The 21,258-nt window shown below is 41.5% G+C and overlaps 2 protein-coding genes and 4 non-coding genes across 6 annotated transcripts; 3 read left to right on the forward strand and 3 right to left on the reverse strand.

Moving 5' to 3' along the window:
- Window positions 1-432: 432 nt before the first annotated feature.
- On the reverse strand, window positions 433-506 carry Trnan-guu. Its single transcript has one exon. It is a non-coding gene; the product is annotated as a tRNA-Asn (tRNA).
- Window positions 507-11,925: 11,419 nt separating this feature from the next.
- Window positions 11,926-13,623, forward strand: LOC118428220. The gene is made up of 3 exons (XM_035838228.1): window positions 11,926-12,096; window positions 12,649-12,815; window positions 13,395-13,623. The coding sequence occupies exons 1-3, from the start codon at window positions 11,946-11,948 to the stop codon at window positions 13,554-13,556; spliced, it is 480 nt and encodes a 159-aa protein (XP_035694121.1). The 5' UTR covers window positions 11,926-11,945; the 3' UTR covers window positions 13,557-13,623.
- A 2,314-nt stretch (window positions 13,624-15,937) lies between these two features.
- LOC118428111 lies at window positions 15,938-17,351 on the forward strand. The gene is made up of 2 exons (XM_035838084.1): window positions 15,938-16,298; window positions 17,098-17,351. Exons 1-2 carry the CDS (start codon window positions 15,979-15,981, stop codon window positions 17,135-17,137), a joined length of 360 nt encoding a protein of 119 aa, XP_035693977.1. The 5' UTR covers window positions 15,938-15,978; the 3' UTR covers window positions 17,138-17,351.
- Window positions 17,352-17,508: 157 nt separating this feature from the next.
- Trnae-cuc lies at window positions 17,509-17,580 on the reverse strand. The gene has a single exon. It is a non-coding gene; the product is annotated as a tRNA-Glu (tRNA).
- Window positions 17,581-18,346: 766 nt separating this feature from the next.
- Window positions 18,347-18,418, forward strand: Trnae-cuc. Its single transcript has one exon. It is a non-coding gene; the product is annotated as a tRNA-Glu (tRNA).
- Window positions 18,419-20,919: 2,501 nt separating this feature from the next.
- Window positions 20,920-20,991, reverse strand: Trnae-cuc. The gene has a single exon. It is a non-coding gene; the product is annotated as a tRNA-Glu (tRNA).
- Between the last annotated feature and the right edge of the window lie 267 nt (window positions 20,992-21,258).

Here is a 21,258-nt window from a genome sequence, read left to right on the forward strand (position 1 = left end):
ATGCATATTACCGTGAATGAAAAAGCTTATAATTCTCTTCACATGATATGGAAATCCTTCTCATATATGTTTCTTCGTAAATTTTGGATCTGTCCACAATTTCCATATATAGTATTATAAAAGATTTCCACATTTGAAAAGATGGCTCGCCATGCCGGACATGTCCACAATTTCCATATATGGTAAAGATTTCCATATTTGAAAAGCGAAGGGTTGCCATATGGTGACCGCGACACTCACCATTCATTAGCGCCCTCCAGCGGCAATGTCGATACACTGCAATTGCGCAATGAATGCAAGGGCTACTGCTAGTTTGCAATACCTCTTCCTCGCAGTGGCATACAAACTTGCATATAGGTTTTCAGACCATTGGAGGATAGATATCCCAGGCCTCAGATATTGTCGTTTAGAAGCAAAATATACAGTCAGCTTCGTCCCTGGGTGGGCTCGAACCACCAACCTTTCGGTTAACAGCCGAACGCGCTAACCGATTGCGCCACAGAGACTCCGCTGACAGTAGAATTATCTCACTGACCACAAATCGCTGCTGGCAAGTACAGGTTGTAGTCTGTCAGGGTGTTACACAACTCTCACTTGCTCATGTACGTCGATGAAAGTTTGATAGGTAATAAATTATAAGATACGCAAGGTACCATGATTTCAAAATGAAAAAAAAGAGAGATCTTTTTTCGTATTGCTGGTACCTGCAAGATGCAGATGTAAAAACGTCATAGTGTCTCTTTCTGAACTGGCCTGGCAGTATAAGATCGTATAACAGTATAACATACAAGGCGTAACATACAAGCTTCAAGCCGCAGTGCCACTGGACAAGTTGGCAAACAAACACAAGACAACACGGTTTCTCAAGGAACTGGACAAAATTTGGAAGCGTCTTTCGTCAGTGACTATCGAAAGATAATGGATGCTATCCAAAACGTCTGACCTTTTCCAAAATTCCTCTACTTCAGTTTCTTATTACATGTTCTTGTTACATGTTTATACATTTCATTCATTTATGTACCTGAATGTCTAACCTTCATAAACCTTAACAGATACAGTTTATTCCGACACAAGGCTCTCACGATAAGGGGCGCTCGCTTCCCCACACCTGTGGTACGTAACGTACACCCACTCTCGCTGAAGGCCGATTTATAGAAACTCTCCTTGGGTCAAGAGGATGACAACTGCGAAGATATTTTTAACTAGCAGTCTTCCACTTTTTGTCACAATGCACAGCCGACTTGCCGATCCCTGTAGAACCGAAAATTATCAACCCTACTCCACACATTCCTCAAGACGATACCAAACTGCAAAGAAAATTTTAACTTGCAGTCCTCCACTAGTTGACACAATGCACCAGCCGAATTACCTGTCCCTGTAGAACCGAAAATCACCAAATTCTTCTCCCTCAAGACGATGTAAAAAGGGTCGGTGCCAGATCTTCGAACACAGAAAAGAATGGCAGTACATTAGCATGATCAGGGTGTGCATTCATATCATGGTGAAGATTTTCCGGATACGTTTCGATTGTCATCCGAGTCAGAAAGTGACCCTCACTTACAAAGACGTATACTCAGGGTATCGCTTGCAGTAGTGGGTTATGTGGCAAGTGTACCCAGGGGGACTTACAGAGGGTGTGTCGGAAACTCTACTTGACCTTGGTCAAGAGCATGACGATGTCAAACATAATTCTAACTCGCACATTTTTCTCACAAGAATCACCGATCCTTGTAGGACCGAAAATAGCAAAACCTTACTCTCCAAGCAAGGGTTGACTGAGGATGGGGTAGAAAACCACTGACTGTAGGAAGAAGCTGTTGCCGAATTTCGATGTTAAAAGATACTCCAAATAGTCCCGTTGAAATGAGAGCTGGACATAGCGATTAATACGTACAAAGATCCAGGGTATCGCTTACAGTAGTAGAGACTTAAGAAAATAAACCATGGCTTTGTTTTCAGGAGGTCAAAGTCCGGTCATAACGAAAACTTGGTATGGCAAAATGGCACCATTCTCCTACGCAGAGACATCCAACGGCGCCAGCAGACCGCCCCTTGTCTTGTACTCAAGAGGCGGTTTTCTGGCGCCGTTGGATGTCTCTGCGTAGGAGAATGAATGGCACGGTACATACTGCTTTCTCTGCCTAGCACTCAGAAATCTTTGGAAAGGAGTGTTATATAGTGAACACTGCTTTCAGTGGACTATACGTCCACCTTATAATTACTGACCTGCGTGGCCCAAGGGCCATGGAAACGAAGATGGACGTGGGAAGGATTTTAATTGACTGCTTACTGGCTCTTTAGGGATGAAAACGATTGTGTTAATGGTACCCGGCTGAATTACCAAGCAGACGTTTCGAGCATTTTGTCCCGTCACTGATGTGTTTATTCCTAATACTACTACAAACGCACACTGGAAAATTAAGACACAACATACGGTATCACTGTCATACGAGAACAAACCATATGTTGGCTAAACAATGCACATACGATTGACAAGAAAATATCAGAGAAGTGTGAAGAAAGCAAAAAGTATATAAATCGCAAAGAAGATGCACAAAGAAAGGCCAAAAAAAATATATGGACTAGTCATTGCTGAAAATGTGCCATAATTTCTCCACACACCCCACGATCTTTTTTCCAGTTGGTTCCCTCATGAAATATTAAAACGCTATTTTGTTGCGGTATCGTACTCGATCTATTATCATCGCGGTCTCGGTTAAAGATCCTACAATATTGTCTTAAAATTTCGATATTTTCTTAATAGACAGTGACACATAAACGTCTTCTCACCAACCTTGTTTCGGGTATGTCACCTCCAAGGACACTCCAATAACCTTCAGCAAGTGCCTCGAGAAAATTGCTGTAAATTCAGCCACTAGCGAGTCGAAAACCGGAATGACTTCAACAAGTAAGCCCCGCAACAGTTCAATAGTGTGTCACCGAAACCAAGCGCCACGTGATCAACCACACCGGTCCGCCATTGGTGGAAAAAGAGCGGGAAGTTTGATTTCCTACGGTACTTGCCACGGGTTTGGTTTCGGGTGTATATCAAAGCAGATGTAGCATTCGGGCTTGATTTTAGAGAGTTTTGTGGTGTTTTGTAGGTTTTCCTATATTCCTACGCTTGTCATAGATACCTGAGTGCCAGAAAAAAAGTAAAAGGGGTGTAAAAAAAAATCAAGAAATACCATGTTCAGAACGTACGCCGCCGAACAAAATCAAACAAACCCGACCGCTAACGTCTGCTTGGGGGTTAGTTTCGGGTATGACGTCACCCCGAAACTGTGGCCAGGGACGGACCCTGCGACAGTTCTGTGTTGACCGTGCGATGTCGGGAGTTTGTGGGGGAAACGGCGACTGTGGTGAAGTACAGAAAACGGCGACCTGACGTTATTTTGCTTCGGATAAAAATCTGAGGAGAAATGACGACATACATCCGACGACAGGGGGTGGGGCCGTTGGAAGGGGGCGCGGTTTTATCAACTGAGATACGTACAGCTAATGTAACATAGAAAATTTACGTTATGTTAACGTAGAAGGAACAGTCGTCTGAATATAAAGTCAATTCTCGCAGTTAGTTGATCACATCGTTCTTTTCTTCTATTTTTAATGATCTTGCGGTACATTTCTTCTAGCATTTCCCTAAGCTATCTCTTTTAAAGAAGAGAACACATAACTGTCACCACAGATAAAAAAACAACAACAAAATTCTGCACAGGTGAAGACATATGGTAGAAGCCCCCCCCCCCCCTCCAAAAAAGAAAAATAGATAAAAAAGCGCTTTACTTTGCAACATTTTCTTTAGACTTTGCCCGGTCTGTTTCTTACAAAATATGGCAAGACACAATTGAAATCAGCACAAATGAAGAGCAAACTTCTACACAGGTGAAGACATATATGGAAGAAGCTAACACTAGCACCCCCCCCCCCCCCCCAAAAAACCCCAACAAACAAGCGCGAAACCTCGGGGATTTTTCTGACTGTTCGGTACATTCAATAATCGATTCCCCAGAGCTGCGACCCCTAGCGGAGTCGTTGTTTTCGATACGCCCCCCTATCACGGTTTCATGCCTATTGTGTGCACGCATGCGGTATGGTGCATCTAAACCTGCAAAATAGCGCATGACTAAATTTAAATTTCGATATTCCACCGTTCGACATAGCGAATCTGTATTGTTTCTGTTGCTACTCCCTCCTACCTCTGACCACTATAAAAGCTACGAACTCCACCACAATGAAGTTATTAGTTGCGGAGACTACTCCAAGACAGCAACCACGAACCAAGACGACGATTTTCTACCACAAGACGAATCTAAGGAACCTCAGACCATGGCTACGAGCAGCTCCCCAACTCTCTACCCAAGTCTCTCGGTGACTTTTCGGTTCTTTTGTCTAACCACCACCATATGCATTCTTCTAACACAGTCACCGCCAGCACTCGGGATGTCCATAAATGTAAGTACGCATGCTACTTTACTTGTTTGGTGGCTTTAAAGCTATCAATACTTAAGCTTTCCGGAGGAACTTCGTATATTTTGCTGTGTATAAGGAAAGGCTGGACCTTGGTGTGGAACTGCGCTTAAAGTTGGGAAAGAAGGTGGACGGTAAGGTGTTGGTTTTTAAGTCGCAAAAGACTTAATTTACATGAACGCACAAAGCTATGACCACAAAGTACTAACATACTAACATCACCACGTATATATATATGCGCTACAGTTAACCAAAAAGCATTTGCATGGTATGCGGTTGTAATTTGAAAAATATAAGAAACTCGAACATTAACATGCATTGGGAAGTTACTTGGAGCCATTCCTTAATCAAAGAACATCTTTCTTATGGGTTAAAATCCTAATCAGAATCTTTGATTTATTTGTCCATCCAAATCATCAAAGAAGTTTAAAATATGGTTATATTAAATTGGGGAAATAGTGAGTTTCTTAAAGTAGAGTATACGGCACCGATTGACCTCATTTTGGATACGTTTTCAGTCTGTTTGGTAAAAAAAAACCATAAAATTTAATTCATTTTTTTTTCAAAACCCAACGGCGTATTTGCTACACTGGTAACAGTTGTAAAAATACGAAACTCTGAGTAACGTTAACGTTCAAACCGATCGATGTCGGGAATTCCCCTCCCTTTAACGGTGACCAGTGCCCACTTTCTAATGTTTCGATTTTTAGAGTTCGATCTGATCGCGGCGCTTCTGTCCAAAATCCCCGAGTTCAGAAGAGACCGAAACTCAACGCCGTTATTCACTTGAATCTTTAAGCAGATACAGGGTGGAATAGCGTAATCTTTTTTCTGACTGTTAGATGTCCCTCGTAGGAGTGCGGAACTCGTTGCTATTGCTAAAATGTTGCAACATTTCTCCAAAATATGTACTAGTATATCTTTTTGAGATTAACCATCCATTAAGAAAAGTGCTAAAGGGCTGATTTCTACAGTTTAAACAAATTTCATTCAATTTTTGAAAGAATGAGAATGATGGGCGACGATGAACATTAAAGCTTTGACTTCCACGTTTTAACCAGTCTTTTCTTTCCTTTTTGCAGAAAATCACAGAGGACAAAGAAAACGAGGTGGTGGAGGTATGTTGTCCTATTACATCTATCTAGTAATAGTAAAATCGAAAATATCTTATATTTCAAATGGTTGAACTCAAGGAACATCCAAGTCAAAGTCAGTTAAGTGTGTTGTTGTTGGAAGTGACATAATGAGTAACAGGTGATAAAAGTCGAAGTTTATTTAGCAAAAACCTCCTTCCCCTTCCACCCAATCTGGAATAGCAAATGACCCCCTCCAAAGCACAAATGACGCCCCCCTTCCTCTAGGATAGTACAAATTCAAACTATTGGAAGTTGAAACATTTTCCCTAATCAGTGACGAATCAAGAGATTTATAATTCTTACTTCTTTGCCAGAGATCGCTTGATAACATTTAGCTGTAGAATACTCTCCACACGATTTGTTTTGCCCGCCTATCACAGTTTCATCACGTATGCTGTATGCACCATGCCAGTAGTCGCTGGTGGTGGTTTCGAATATGTGACGTCAGGTCTATATTTAGAACACGGGTTCCCCGTCTCCTCATAGTGAGAAGTACACTCTTGGAATCTGGCCTCAACCAAGACTCGGGTTTCTTGCAAAAGTGCCTAAACTCTATTCTTCTTTAAAGTTGACAGTACTTTTTAAGTTTTTTAACCGCAACTGTTCCTAGAATAGAAAATGTGTGTACAAATTGGACGATTGAACTTTAAACGTTGTAGATTAGATTGATATAAGAACAATGCTCAGTCGTTTGGTCCCTATAACAGAAAGTGGTTTCGCCCTATTTGTCCATGCTTGCATCAGCTAGGTCTGTGTCTTGTTCAATAGCTTGAGATCATGTGATAGTGTTGTGGGTATATCTTAAGAAATGAGGAGTCAGTATCACGTGAAGCGTCTTCGCCTTCTCATGTGATCCAAGTCGTCTTAGGGACCGATCAGAAAGGAACTTGGCGGAGGGAGCTTACCGTACGGGTGGGGGCGTTGCAAGTTTTGGCTGCACCAACCACTGCGTTTTATCTTTTGTTTCTGATACACATAGCTTATCTAGCTTTTGCACAACCTTGCCTGTCACGTTTCCTCGTTGGAATCAACTTGAGAGATTTATTTTAGCTCAGATTGGGCCCCTGAGATACATGATACATTCTGAAAGAAGAGAAGACACTAGAGGAGATTGAGATTATCACAGATCTGGCATTGTAGTGCAGTTTGTTGTTAAGTGTTTCAAATCCCTTGAAAACAGAGTAGTCGTACGTGTTAATCATTTAACAACAAGTCGCCATCACATCCCCTCGAAAACACCGGTTCTCCCAGTCACTCTGACCAGCTCTTACCCTTAACCCCGTAACCGCCCGCCTCCCGGTTTCGGTCTCGTGACGTAGCTAAAGCTCAACCTAAACCATGTAACGTTATTTTAGGCGGAGGGAATTCCGCCCCCTCCCCTACACCAGGCATATATAAGATTGTGTACGGCAAACCTTACCATCAGTGAGTTCAGTAAGAGCCATACACTGAAGACTTCTCCGAGACGTCGTCTATTTCTTGCCACCGTCTATCAAAAGTACCTAGCTCGTCCCGACGTTATTTCTTTCATGGAGACCAACGAGTTGCCCAGTTCTCCCGCCGTGTCATTTGAGGTAACGTTTATAGATGTTATATTTACCTCCATGAAATTTCATGGAGGTTATATTTTACCCCGCGTTTGTCTGTGTGTCTGTGTGTCTGTCTGTCTGTCTGTGTGTAAACAAGATAACTCAAGAACGGCTGGGTGGATTGGTTTGATACTTGGTGTGTTGGTAGGGTGTGATGAAAGCTGGAAATGATTAGATTTTGGGCCCCCTAGCGGCTCCCCTTGGTACTGCAGCGCAACTTCCGGTTTTGCTATCTTGGTGTTCTGAACATGCTATGGTCACGATTTTTGAGTATTAGATAGCTCTTGTGCTCAGGAAGAAGTGACATAAGTTTGGGCCCCCTAGCGTCTAGTTTTGGGATAGCAGGGGCATTTTTGTCAAAAACTTCTGACGAGGATAACTCAAGAAGGGAACAACGGATTTTCATGATTTTTGGTATGTAGGTACCTTGGGCAATGTTGTACAAGATGAAATACTAATTATGCAAAATAGGAGCAAATTTGCATAATTAATGACAACATTCAATCATAGCAGTTTTTTCTATGTATCTCTTGTCTTGGACGTTATATGGTCTTGAAATTTAGGTGGTAGATAGCTTTCAGTGTCATGACAAAGTGGAGCAAGCCCCCTAACATTCAATTTAGGAACTGCAGGGGCATTTTTGTCAAGACATTCAAAAGAGGATAACTGCAGAAAGGATTAACGGATTGTCATCATATTAGGCATGCGGGTACCTTAGGCAAAGATGTTCATAATTATATACATGTTATGCAAATGAGGACTTAATTTGCATAATTAATGAGGAAATTGTATAATTCCATTGTTTTCAATAACTGGACTTCTGATAAATGTAACACATGTTAATTATGATAGGTGGAATATAAGCAGATACTAAATATGGTAATGAGGAACTTATTTGCATAATTTATGTAAAAAATGCAAAACCACTTTATGATTAATAATGGGAATTTTATAATTGCGACATGTGTACGATTGTCAATGATGAACAACACCATGCATAAATTATGTTAATGTCTTAGTCATTTGCGTGAAATTTACAAAAGCTCTAAATTTTCATGGAGGTATGAGGTCGCCGAACTCTAGTTCATTCTTACTTTAGTGAAATTGCAATATTCCAATGCTGAGGACAGCCCAGGTAGCAAAACCGATTTTGAGTGCCGTCAAAAATACAGTTGAACATTCACGTAAAATGGCGAATGTTTTAAAATGTTTCACGTTTAGCTAAGGTTTAGGAATAGTGCATTAGTGGCGAGCGTCGTTGGGGTTTGCCTGTTGACTGTGTAGCTCTGAAGTTTGTGTCTGTGGTCGTAAGATCGTTAATTTCAAACGTTTGTGCATGGAAATATCTAGACCAAAAGACGTTTCTGTGCCCGCCAAAGAATCTATGGTGTTTCACAAAAACTGTATAGCCTAGGGGCGCCCCCGGTAAAATTGTGCGCTGGGCGAAACTTGTCGGTTCAGTTAGCTGGAACCCCCCTATGAACAACTGTAGATTACCCGTTACACGACTTGGACTCAAAAATCATTTGTGGGGTGTTCATAGGCTTGCACTAGTCATGTAAACACTCCATGAATCCAGCAAAGGGTTGCTTTACTTGGCCCAAATTGTCGGCTTTTCAGTGACAGTAGATCTGCTTGATTATAGCCGTGTCCGTAAGCCAGTGAGCTAGAGAACTGAATCTCACACCGTAAAAATTTCCCCTGAGTAGAACACAGTACCGATGACATCCCGACTGTTAACGGTAGAATGGCTACTCGAATAGCTTGGATATGGCTAGGGTAAACCTTTTGTTGATATCATATAGACTCTACCAGGCTTCGTGGATCGGTGGTCTAATTGTAGAAATTGGACAAATAGAATCTATAGTACGCTAGGGGAGTTAGCCGGCCAGAAGAGTACGTTTCCTCACCACGTGGTAAGGATAATGATTCTACCGATCCACGGAGCCTGGTAGAGGCTAGATATCATAGGTAACGGATATCGAGGACAATGTGTTACCTTTTCTCATCAGTTACAGTCAGTGCGCTCGATGGTGTAAATAACATTTTCTGTGGTTAGCTAGCTACCATGTGGAAGTCTTGTGACTGATCAGCTGAGAGGCGGCTATGCCCACGCACTCGCGTCAAACTTTATTAGCTAGTTGCCATGCGGAAGTCTTCAAACTTTATTACGGTTGATAACTTCCTCTTTTTTTCTCCCCCACACTTGCTCTAGAGCTAATCCGGTACTGCGTTATTTTCTTTCTATGTTCTCTCACTTCTCAAACAGATATTTGGGGCCAAAATCGTGACGGCTTCTGATTGAGGCCGTGTGCCATCAGACCTTGGCTCCAGTCAGCTGTCACGAGCTAGAGACAGAGAGTCGTGTCTGAAACTGTCATGTCACTCGCACTGGCGTTTTAAATAATCTGGTACAATACAATAGCGCATTGCCATGTGTTTGGGCGGTTTATTAATAGTGATATTACAGCATCTTTTCTAATTTTGGTACTATAATTGTAGTTTTAGCAACGGTACCGATTTTCGGCCAGATTTGAGTGGTTCTTTGTCACGAAGCGAGGGTACGCATTCCTCCTACAACAGAACATACCTGTTCATTTACTAGTAAACAGTTTCAAGTGGTACGCTCCAATGAATATTAGACAGGTTGTTGGATGAGCGACAACAGCCGGGATTCAAATTCTCGACCCCTTGAATAAAGTCAATAATATATGTCGTTCTTTTCTTTTCTTTTCCAAAGCAACGGTAAGCAAAATTATCTCCCACGACAGGACGTACCTGTTCAGTTAAACAGGTCCAGTGGTTCTATGGCCCGTCAAGAGTGGAATGTAAACAGAGATAAGGTTTTAGTGCCCGGAGGCGGTCGCCAACAATGATTCATTGGCAAGGGACGTTCCGTTACTGGTCCTTTTCGGAGAGGTGAATTGTCAACCTGTCCATAACCACCACTCAGTGTCAGTGGACTTGATGAAAATAGTCACAGTAGACAAATGGTTACCATAGACAGGACTCTTAAGGCATCCTAATGCTTGGGGAATAGAATGTATGGTAGAGTCGATTCCATATTACCGAGAGGGTGTTTCTTGCCTTTTGTTCCAACATTTTGGAAATCTTTGTAACAATCTAACTGTGATAAGTAACTGTTTAGAACTATTTATAACATCATTGTGATGTTTTAAATATTTCTATTGTATTCAAACATGTTAGAAACATTTCTAACATCAAATACATTATTCCTGTTAGTTTCTAAACTGTTCCAACATAGATGCATCATTTTTGATCACATGTTCGAACATGGAAACATTATGATGAAACTGGGTCAGTGGGCTGGGAAGAGGGCAATTTACACATCCCTGCCAAGTGCAGGAAATTATGTCTGTCTGCCACCTTCTCACAAAAGACTCACCAGTGTATACTAAAGAAAACCCAAAAATATAAGAGCCAAACAAAGGACCAAGCTTAGCAGCTTTTTTTATGGGGTCAATAAAAGTTTTTATGGAGGGAAAAAATGACACAAAATGTTGGAACATGTTGGAACAGTAACAAAAACCCATAGATGTTTGAAAATTGTTCTAAATAAAGAGATGATTATATCATTACTTTCCCAAATGTTCCAACAAATATAAAAAGGTTCAAACATGTTTAAACTTTCATTTTGAAATGTTTGAACAATTTCGAACTCAAGTGACTGAAATGTTCTTTTACTCAAAACAGTTCGAACTTATTACAAATATTATTTCAAAACCATCTCGGTGGTCATATTGCCAAGGTGGGACTTATGTAGACCGTGGTCACTTGAATAGGTTTGACTGTACTCATAACATATCATATCATAAGGCATTGGTCCTATGAGTGTCAAGTTCGACAAAAAGAAGCATTGGCACTAGGCCTATCCCTTAATATTGGGACAGTTATAGCGGTATGATACTTTTATTTTTACATTTATAACATTGTATAACTTTCGGGAAACTTAAAACGAACTGTTCTTCTTTTCTTTCCTACAGAAGGCGCCACTCGAGAAGATGGCGAACAACAACAACAACTCCACGGAGCTGACTCCAGAAGACCTCAAATTTCTCGCCGAAATGTACCCAGAGCAATTGCTTACGGAAGGCCCGGCCCTGGGCCCAGTGGAGAAGCGTCATCTAGTGAGGGAGGCCAGGGCTGCAGGGAAGAGGAAGCCCCGTCGCGGCGGGAGGAAGGGCAAGGGGAGGAAGAGGAACGGAAAGGGTGGAGACAAGGACGCCACTTTGGCTGTGCCGGACACCAATAAAGCTACCGTTCCTGAGGAAAAAGTAGAGGCCACGGAGTGTGTCAAGAAAACTGTAAGTAGTCAGAGAATTACTTTTGCCTTACCTGTTTGAACCAAGGACATATAACTGAACAAACTCTATCATACTTGATGAGCAGTTAATATTTTTCCATAATAAAGCCGAGTTTGGTATCAACAAGCTTCGGTCGAGAACAGAACAAACGATTTTTACAGCTTTTTGCAAAAAAAGTTGGAAAGCTTCTCCTATATGATATCAAAAGAAGAGTTGGTCGTTCACAGCTCATGTCAATGAAACTAAAGCCTTGTCTATAGGAAAAAAGACTTGATATATTGTATGTATAGTTTTATTGGAGGTGTAACTTCATAGCCGTTCCAACTACGTATCAAAACAGTATATCAGACAATGATGAAATCAGAAAAGTTTTCTAACTGTTAATTGTTTCCTCATCATTCCAGGTGAAAACCCCCCGCCCCAGCATGAGCATCGTCCAGCTATGGTCCCCCATGAGTAAGAAAGGGGACGGGTTCCTCCAAGTCAGCAAGGCGAAGAAGGCCAAGATGAACAAAAAGGGCTCGAACTTCGCGGCCTTCAAACTGCAGGCGACCGGCAAGACCGACACAACCAGCAGTAAGTAGATGTTGCACAATTTCTGTAGGGCTCTAGCGATTAGCAAGACATTCTGGTCTGGTTTTGTAAAAGACTGATCCTGTCAAACACTATAAAGAACAAATAGAACCCCTGTTCGATTTGCAATACATTCTGATCGAACACTATACAGAACAAATATAACCCCTTGTCGATTTCACACCTTGGTCAAAAGCAGCGCTAGCTAAACAGAAATTGTCAAGAAAATTGAAAAAGGCTATGCCTTCTTTTTTTTTAAGGCTACACCCACCAACTATCGCCCCTTCCCTAAAACTGTAGCGTTACTCTGTGGATGCAACCTTCAACAAAGAAGGCGTTTTTTTCTTTGGCCCGTTCTGAGAGGAATTCAATGAAAAAAAAACTTACCCGAAGTCAGTCGTTATTATCGGATACAACCCTTCCACCTTCAGATATAGCTACAAACCTTCTTACCTACTTATCTTTCACTGGAAGGTTGACTACAGAGCCAAGTTGAACCCTTTCATCATTTTAAGAGTTGGCTTATGTTTACAATAAATATATTTCTCCCTGCAGCTTACTTCCGCTGGAAGGTAGAAGAGATGGACTACTGCACGGAGACCGGAGAGCTGACGGACTGCGTGTCCATCAAGATAGACGGAGTCAACATCGACCCGAAAGACTCCAACCTGGAGGACAAAACCTTCTCCGTGTGCCTGTTCGGCGGGAAATACGTCGCTGTGGTACGTAAAGACACTTGGTTGATACGTGTTTGGGGAAGCAGAGATTCACGCATGGGAAGGAATTATTGAGTGAAATATTCAGTGACTGAGCGAATGAAGGATGAAGGAATGATCGGTGATAGAATGAATGAATGAATGGATGGTTTGAGGAAAAAGGTTTAATGTGGAAGGAAGGAAGGACAGTGATGAAATAATCGAGGGAGAAAGGAAGTTGGGAAGGAAGAAAGAGGTAAAGGGAGGAAGGAAATAGGGGAGGGAGGAGAGAATACATAATTATAAATCAAGGGAAATGTAAGAAACGAATAAAGGGCAACTAAGGAAATTGATGGGGAACTAAGGAAATAGAGGACGAAAGAAGAAATGATTGTGGGGAGTGATTGAAAGTGTTGTAGCAAGTAGAGAGCAAGGTAGTGAATACCTTCATTATATAATTGCTATACTACAATTGATTATACAAATGCGAAGGCATGGGAATTTACTACGATCACGTTTATGAATAATATGAATCAATATTTCTATTGGGAAGACATTTGCAAGTATCGTACGGAAATTCTCATTCTAAACTGTTTTATATCACAGGAGGATGACCCTAAGACCGGGATCCCTGACCCGGAAATGGTTCCAGAGGAGGACTGCAAGTTCCTGTGCAGCTTCGAGGAGCATCTGGGATGGCACATCACTCTCAAGGTCAGCATCAACTTCGTCTTCGAATTACTTTTCTTGTTTTGTTTTCTTTCTTAGACTACCTAGACATTCTGACCACAAACATATACATATACAGTAACAGTACAAAAATGAACTTAAGTGTAAATACAAAATATGATGACAGCAAGTAATTTGAAATGCTTGGTAGAATAACATGTTTAGACACTTTGATTAAAAACAGTGGCAGCTAGAACATGTATGACTGAGAAGCTAATATGTTACAACTAGATGGTGGCAGCGGAACAACTGGAAGTAAATCTTTTAGTAGATTATTATCATCATTAATTCTATAATTTTTGCCCTCATTAAGTTTATCATCATCTCACCCCTACAGGACTCCGAACAGCAGCTGCTCGGCTGTGACGGCTCGGGTAAGACCCGTCAGCTGGAGGAGTTAGGGAACTGGCCGCAGTACTACCCGCAACCGGGCAGTCTCTTCTACCTGACAGAGCGCAACAAGCACTGAACTCTGGGAGTTCCGTTGTTGCGCACAGAAACTATGTAGCTCAATCGAGCAAAATGTGTAACAAAAATGTTGTTTTTAACTGACATATCATAATTTTATAAGCCATAATGCGCTGGTCGGTGGTAGCCGTTTGCTTTTTATATTGTAGCGACGCACAGAAGGTAGATAGAGAGAGTTGTAGCTTGTCTTTGTAATAATGTTACAATGTTTGTATGAATTGTTGTTGCTTCTTAGCGTAAGGCAGCTATTTGTAACCCTTTAACAAAGGTATTAGTTTAAGATAGGATAGAAGCTTTTATTCGTAATAACCCGTAAGTTTCAGATATGAGCTAGTTTAAGATAGGACGTTGCGGTTTACGTAGAAAGAATTATATTATTTCTAGTGCTAACAATCCCTTGTGTAGATGTGTTTAAACTGAGAAAGCAGGATTTGAAAGACAGCATGACGTAATTGTTGAAAAGAAAACGGTACCTGTGGTGCTTCTAAACGTTTTTCCTATGATGGAGGAAAAGACAAAAACACAGTATTGTATATTACAATAAAATCCCTACGTTCTTATTAATTGGATACCACACAGTGGTGTGTTAGAGGTGTGATTTGCAAATTGTTAGGCGTTATTTCGTACGTTAGATGAAGTTTTGTTCCTTTGTTTAAAATGTTATGTAGCCACAATCGAACAATGTATCGATATTTAGATAGATCTTAACTATTTTCAATGTATTGCTGACTGCTAGCTATTATAGGTAACATTAATAGGTCTGATAGCAAATGTTTAAGTTATGCAAGTATTTATTATATGAGCTGAAAGCCATGTGTAACAAATGAAATGTCTGTCTGTAGAGTGCTTTTATTGTCTATAACATATTATATATTTGACAAAAAACCAATGTCTCAATGTCAATTGTTGTTATCCTTCCTCCATATTCATATACGTAATGTATTTAAAGCCCACAGCAAGTAAATTGTATGGATGACATCCTCTGCAGGCTACAAATTTGATAAGAGAGGGCAAGAAGAAACAAGGTTTTCAAAATAGACACTATAAACGTTGTTAGAAAAGTTGAAGCGACAAACCTGGTATAACAGCCAAAAAGTCTTTTGTTTCTGCACCCAATAAGTGAATCAGATTTACATTAACACTAGTGTAGTAGACTAGTATCACTTACCAACTTGACAACTACAGACATTGTGGGGGCATCTCAACCTCGTATAAGAAGTTAAGAAACCACCACACTTAAGCCAAACTTCTTCAAACTGACTTGATTTTATGGATCACATCCGCGCACGCATCGATTTTGCCAGTTTTGTGAAAGCAGGGGAAAAAAGAAAGCCAAATTACGCCTGATTGTTGCACAATGTTTTCTGAAACCCACCAGGCCTGAGGCAAACAAAACCGCGAAACGAAAGAGGTCAGCTGTCAATATTGGGTCTTCCACACAACAGACGTTACCACACTGTTTGTTGTAAGTAACAGCTGTTACGGTGCGTGGTTATATGATGTTCCTACTGTTGTTAGTGAAGATGTGTAGTACCGTGCCGGTATGTGGGCGCTGCGACACTGCCGTCATCTTCTCACCACTCATGATCACTGGAGCTGTCCATGGAGGGAAAAAATAGGCGTCAAGTCCCGAGCAGTAGAGACATTGTCCGACGTCGAGGCGCAGAATATGGCAGGGAAATCTCAAGAAATCTCTGAAACGCACAGTGAACAGGAAGTGGCTGCTCTGATGAATCAAGGAGGTTCTATCGAATCTTCAGTTCCTCCTTCTATCGAACCTCATTCTATGAAATATCATTCGATAGAACAAGAGCCTCCATCTATCGAACCTCAGAATCCTTCTATGGAACCTCATCACAAAGAACCCCTTGATCCTGCTACAGAACCTCATTCTATCGAAACACTTTCTATAGAACCTTGGCAATCAAAGGAATTCGAAGCTGTTCATGATTCAGAGAGAACAAGAAGAGAGCCGCTGTGGACGGAGGCAGAAATGGAGCGGTTCTGGGGCGTCCTGGAGCCGCACGTACGGTGGCTGTCTGCCGGGGAGGCGGCCGTCCCCGTCTGTACGATAGAACTGGTGGACCCGGGCAGGGGGCTGAGCCCGTGCGACCTGAGGTTCTGTATGTGGGACATACAGGAGCTGATCTGGGACGGAAGGTACAGTCAGGCGCTGGCCGGGCTCAGAAGGGTCCGGGAACTCGCGAACACGTCGTGGGAAGGTCAGAAAGGCGACAGCGTGATGTTCCTGTCTGAAGAAAAGGACGAAGTGGAACTGTTTAAGGAACTGTTCATGAAGTTTGAACCAGTCAGGTGAGACAATTGCGCTAAGTAGACTTTAAATCTGATTCCTTTGCCGAGGCCTGTTAGGAAGTCAAACATGTAGTTTTGAACGAGTAAACGTCATCATGGTTTAGTCGGTAGAGAGGTCTATGCCTATTCTCTCATTTGCAAGAAGTTGTCTGAAATTAGCCTACGGTGTCCGACTATAAAGTAGGACTTGTTTGGCAACTTTCTGGCACACTTTAGCACGAGCACCGTGCTGTAATGTAAACAAAGGCCCTTTCGATGAGTAACTTAGGTAAGGCCGTACTGGCTTGATTTTATTACTGACACCCTTCGGCACCCTTAAACTGATGCGGGGGGAAATAGAGATCGGCCAAACAATATGCTTACATTTTGAAATGTCAAGTGATTGAACACACAGAAAATTGTATTAACAACAATAGATTCGATATGCATGTATCATTCTCAATGAAGTACGCGGTCCTGTTTTAAATTTAGAAGATAACAGCACGCTATCTTCTACTATTGATCATTATATTCAGGGAGCACTCAGTCAGAGTTGGCCGACCATACATAACCTCAAAGACAATGATAGAAAGAGACATTGGACTGTCGGGGTCTAGTTAAGTGTCTGCCATGAAGGACAGATCATTCTGGAAAACTTGTGCTTTGGACTGTGCTTCAGCGGTGTAACCGGATGAATTATGATGATGATGATGACTCAGTCTTGTTATTCTTGTTTTCTATTCCATTCCCGTTGTTTTGTCCAGCCATTCAGCCGGGCTTTCTTGTGTTGTGAGATCACGGTGTTCTGATCTCTTTGCAGAAAACGACAGATGAACAATTTCAAGCAAGTCACCTTATGACCTTGTACATGATGATGACGTAGGACTACAGCCTAGCAACGTCTGGTGACAAGTTACCCATTGCGCCATGGAGAAGAACTACGCTTGAAGTACATGAAAGGAAGAATATACATTTGTACAAACTGAAGACGTATGAATATGCCAGACGAATACCTTACATCTGCTTGCTTTGTGCCAGTCCGGACACAAAGGCCACACGTAAAAGTGCAAACGTCACCTGAATAGTTGATGAAAGCAACAGAGGTTTCCAAAATTAAACGCTGAACGAAAAGCATATATAGTACTGCACCTGTAATGTTGCTGGTATCCAATGCTGACTGCTGATTCTCAGAAAACCCATAATCAAGTTAATATGCCCACAAAAATATTGCTTCCCACACCGGGAATCGAACCCGGGCCTTGGCGGTGAGAGCGCCAAATCCTAACCACTAGACCATATGGGACTGACTTGCTCAATAGGCTCGCAAAAATTGTCTTCACAATCGGAATTGTCGGCATCGCTCGATATTTTTCTATCAAATACCAACCATTTCTGAAGTAACATGCAACAGAGTGCGCTTCATTTTGTTATCGCTAGATGTCGCAAAATCACAGACTCGTTGTTGACTTGAGCAAATAACACACCATAAACAATAAATTGTTTTTGAATTCCAGCAACTTTGTGAAGCGCCTTTTGGGCATTGTTAATTTTTTTCTATTAAATATCCTTTCTGGACAAGTCTACATTGCATGAAACGTATTTATCCTGCTAGGAATTTGTTAAGGGTGTTGTCCCATTTCTAAATCCGTTAGTTTAGGTCCATACCTACATTTCTCCGACCCGAAGTAATGTTAACAAAAGTTGAATGTTTCCTAAGGTCTTTTTTCACCGAACATCCAATCCAGACTGTCTTTTTAATAAAATTTATATATTCGTTTGATATTCAGACTAGGGGATAGCCCATTGCTCCTAACTATCACAATGATATCCAACAAAAAACGCAAAACCATCACTGATCGTTGGGTTCCACTTATTAGTAAAGTACTTTGCGCTTCAATGCTTTGCACGAATTATTGGTGTTCTTTAGAATAGAGATTTCCACGTCATCTTGCGACAAGCCACAAAAGTGCACCTTTCAGCAGCATCTCTAATGACGTAATTATTGGGGTGCACTTGATGGACAATATCGAGTGGTAAGACAATTTTTCTGTCAACGCCTTACAAGCATCTCCCATATGGTCTAGTGGTTAGGATTTGGCGCTCTCACCGCCAAGGCCCGGGTTCGATTCCCGGTGTGGGAAAGCAATTTTTTAACACATCAAAGTTTTAAGCAAATGATTTGGTGAAAATCTGCTTTTTAATCCCGCTTTTTCATATCGTTTTCAACGACTGTGCAACAGAATTCTATCCTCTGGATTCATCGTAGTCTTCACCACACTTACAATTATGGCTGAAATATAGTACAAATGTAGGGAGAACAATTTAAAATTACCAAGGTTACAACTGCTAACATCTGCTTGGAGGTTTCATCATCAGAAGGGTAGATTTTCTTGGATTGTGTATTCTACCCAGGTAGCTTTGCGCCCAGCGGGGTGTAGGGTTCCGTTTCATTAGGAGAAGGCTGATAAGATTGTAGCTTATTAGTGAGAAATAAATCAACTCTGGTGACAGGCTTATACATGGGAGGTCTGATAGAAGATACTGTGAAACTTGAAACTATCGCGGTGGTTTTGTTATCCGATGACGCCCTAGCCCTAACAGCGAATCCATTACACCGCGAACATGCGTTTACATTGCTTTAGATACTATACTGCAGAATTGCTTCAGCCATGGGTCTAAAACAAAGCATCCCATCGTCTCATCGCGAAATCAAGTCATTGCGAAAGTAACTGAACGTAACAGAAACACTCGTAGCTTTATTTTTTTTTTATCGTTATCAATGTACGTAGATTACGACATTGACATATATAATGATAATAATGAATGAAGACCTTTATTGTACATTCATACCCACTGGGTTTAGTACAGGTCACAACAAATGATACAACATGATATGATGATACAATGAATCTACACTACTCAAGGATCGTATTCTACTGCGTACATTCGGCTTCTTCTCGTTTCTTTGTGATATTGAAAATGTAAGAACAGACATGCTTTATAAGTAAAGGCCTGTCTAGATTCATAAGGAATATAAATTTGTCTATATTACTTAGTTGTATGAAGTGGGGGAACATGGATTCTATTAGTCTGTAGAGTTCAGCTCTCTCTTTCTTGTACAAACTACATTCTACTACAAAATGGTGTTCGTCTTCTAACTTATCTAGATTGCAGTATCTACATATTCGTTGTTCTAGAGGAGTGCGGTTATGTCTTCCGGTTTCGATGTGTAATTTGTGGCAACTGACTCGTAGTTTTGTGACGGCCGTCCTGTGCCGAATATTGTCAATATCCAGGTATTGTTCCACATTATAAGTGGACTTGAACAGTCTGTAAGACCTCAATTTGTTTTTAGCGGATCCACCTTTGTTGTCATTGTGTATCTCTCTTAGAAAAGTTTGAAAATAAATGTCTTTCAGACGCTGATTGATAGAATTGATAATTTGAGACGAATTTGTATTGTGCTGTAGAGGACAATGCCATACATAACCATAGCCGCATTCCTCCAGTGACTGGCGAACTCCTGACGCCCAACACTTGGCTCCAGCCTTGTCTAAATCTATCTGGCAAGAAAGAGCGTCTGACTGGAAACTGTCTGCTGGTACTTTCTGGCGAAGTCTAATTAAGTGATAATATCGGGTGTATTTGCAGCCAGTGCCATAGGCAGGACGAGGTACCCAATGTGTTGAGTAATGAGGCTGATTAACGTGGTCGAGGCACCTCCTCGAGCACGGGACCCCCGTTTTACGTCCCTCCCGGAAGACGATTTCGTTGAAAGCTTCGTGAGGCTACAGCAATCCGGACGTCCTTGGTTGGTCCCCCATCCAAGCACTGTCCGGACCGCGCGTTGCTTAACTTCCGAGATCGAGGGATCGGGTGTACCAACGCCCCACGCGGCCATGATTTGGTGTCGCTTTTAGAATGATGTTTATTTATAAATTGACCTAAATATCAAGGGGATAACTTGATGATAAGGCTATAGGCACACCACTAAGGGCCGTCCATTTGTGGGACGACTTCTATTCGTGTGGGGTTGGGTAACAAGGGGAGGATCCGTTTAATAAACCTTACGGGTCGTCTTGTGTGGAACAAGACATCTGTGTGTTACCACTTCTTAAGAAGTCCAAAGTCAAGTTGTCCGTTTGTTGCACCGTCAGTATCAGTCAGTCAATCACCCTTTCTGAGGATGACAGCTCATCTTCTGTTCAGGGGATCTAATCTCCCATCCAGTACAGTTCCAACGGAAATACTAGTAGTCTGATATGATCAAACAAAAGTCAAAGCATCTCAAAGAAGAAAGTCAGGCTGTACTTGGCTGTACTGTGATACAATGGAAAGACTGTATGGGTGGAAGAAGTATAGTAGAAGTCGTTTAATTGCACATCCATTTGCCAGTGAATTTTGTGCAATTATCCGGGTACGTGGTTCTTCATCTTCTTTCGTGGTGCAACAATGCGAAGTTTAATACCCAGCTGGACCGTTGCAATTGACAGAAGTGTGCGGTAATCCATTGTGTAATTAACTCGCTTATAGTATAGGCAATGATATGATTGTAATTGTCACTAGAAGCAACTAGCGATATTGCTATCAGGTTCGGAATGTTGCGGTAAACCATAAAACCACATTGGGAAAAAAGATTGCTTTCCCACACCGGGAATCGAACCCGGGCCTTGGCGGTGAGAGCGCCAAATCCTAACCACTAGACCATATGGGAGATACTTGACGAACATACAAGACATTTAGTCTACAACATTATAAAATTTCCTCGTTGAATGAAGTAAGCATTGATTTGCATCGATTTTGTAATATAATACAATGTGATCTAATATAATGCGATAATCTAAACAAACACAGCTGCATACGTTTGTGAAGGTTAGACATCCAGGAATCGTTAAAATTGAAGACGAATAAATCTTTACTTCTGGATACTTTATTTTTATACAGACGTTTAGGAAGGCATCCGCCTTCCTTCCTCAGTGAA

The sequence above is a fragment of the Branchiostoma floridae genome, chromosome 12 (assembly GCF_000003815.2).
Source record: "Branchiostoma floridae strain S238N-H82 chromosome 12, Bfl_VNyyK, whole genome shotgun sequence".
NCBI lineage: Eukaryota > Metazoa > Chordata > Leptocardii > Amphioxiformes > Branchiostomatidae > Branchiostoma > Branchiostoma floridae.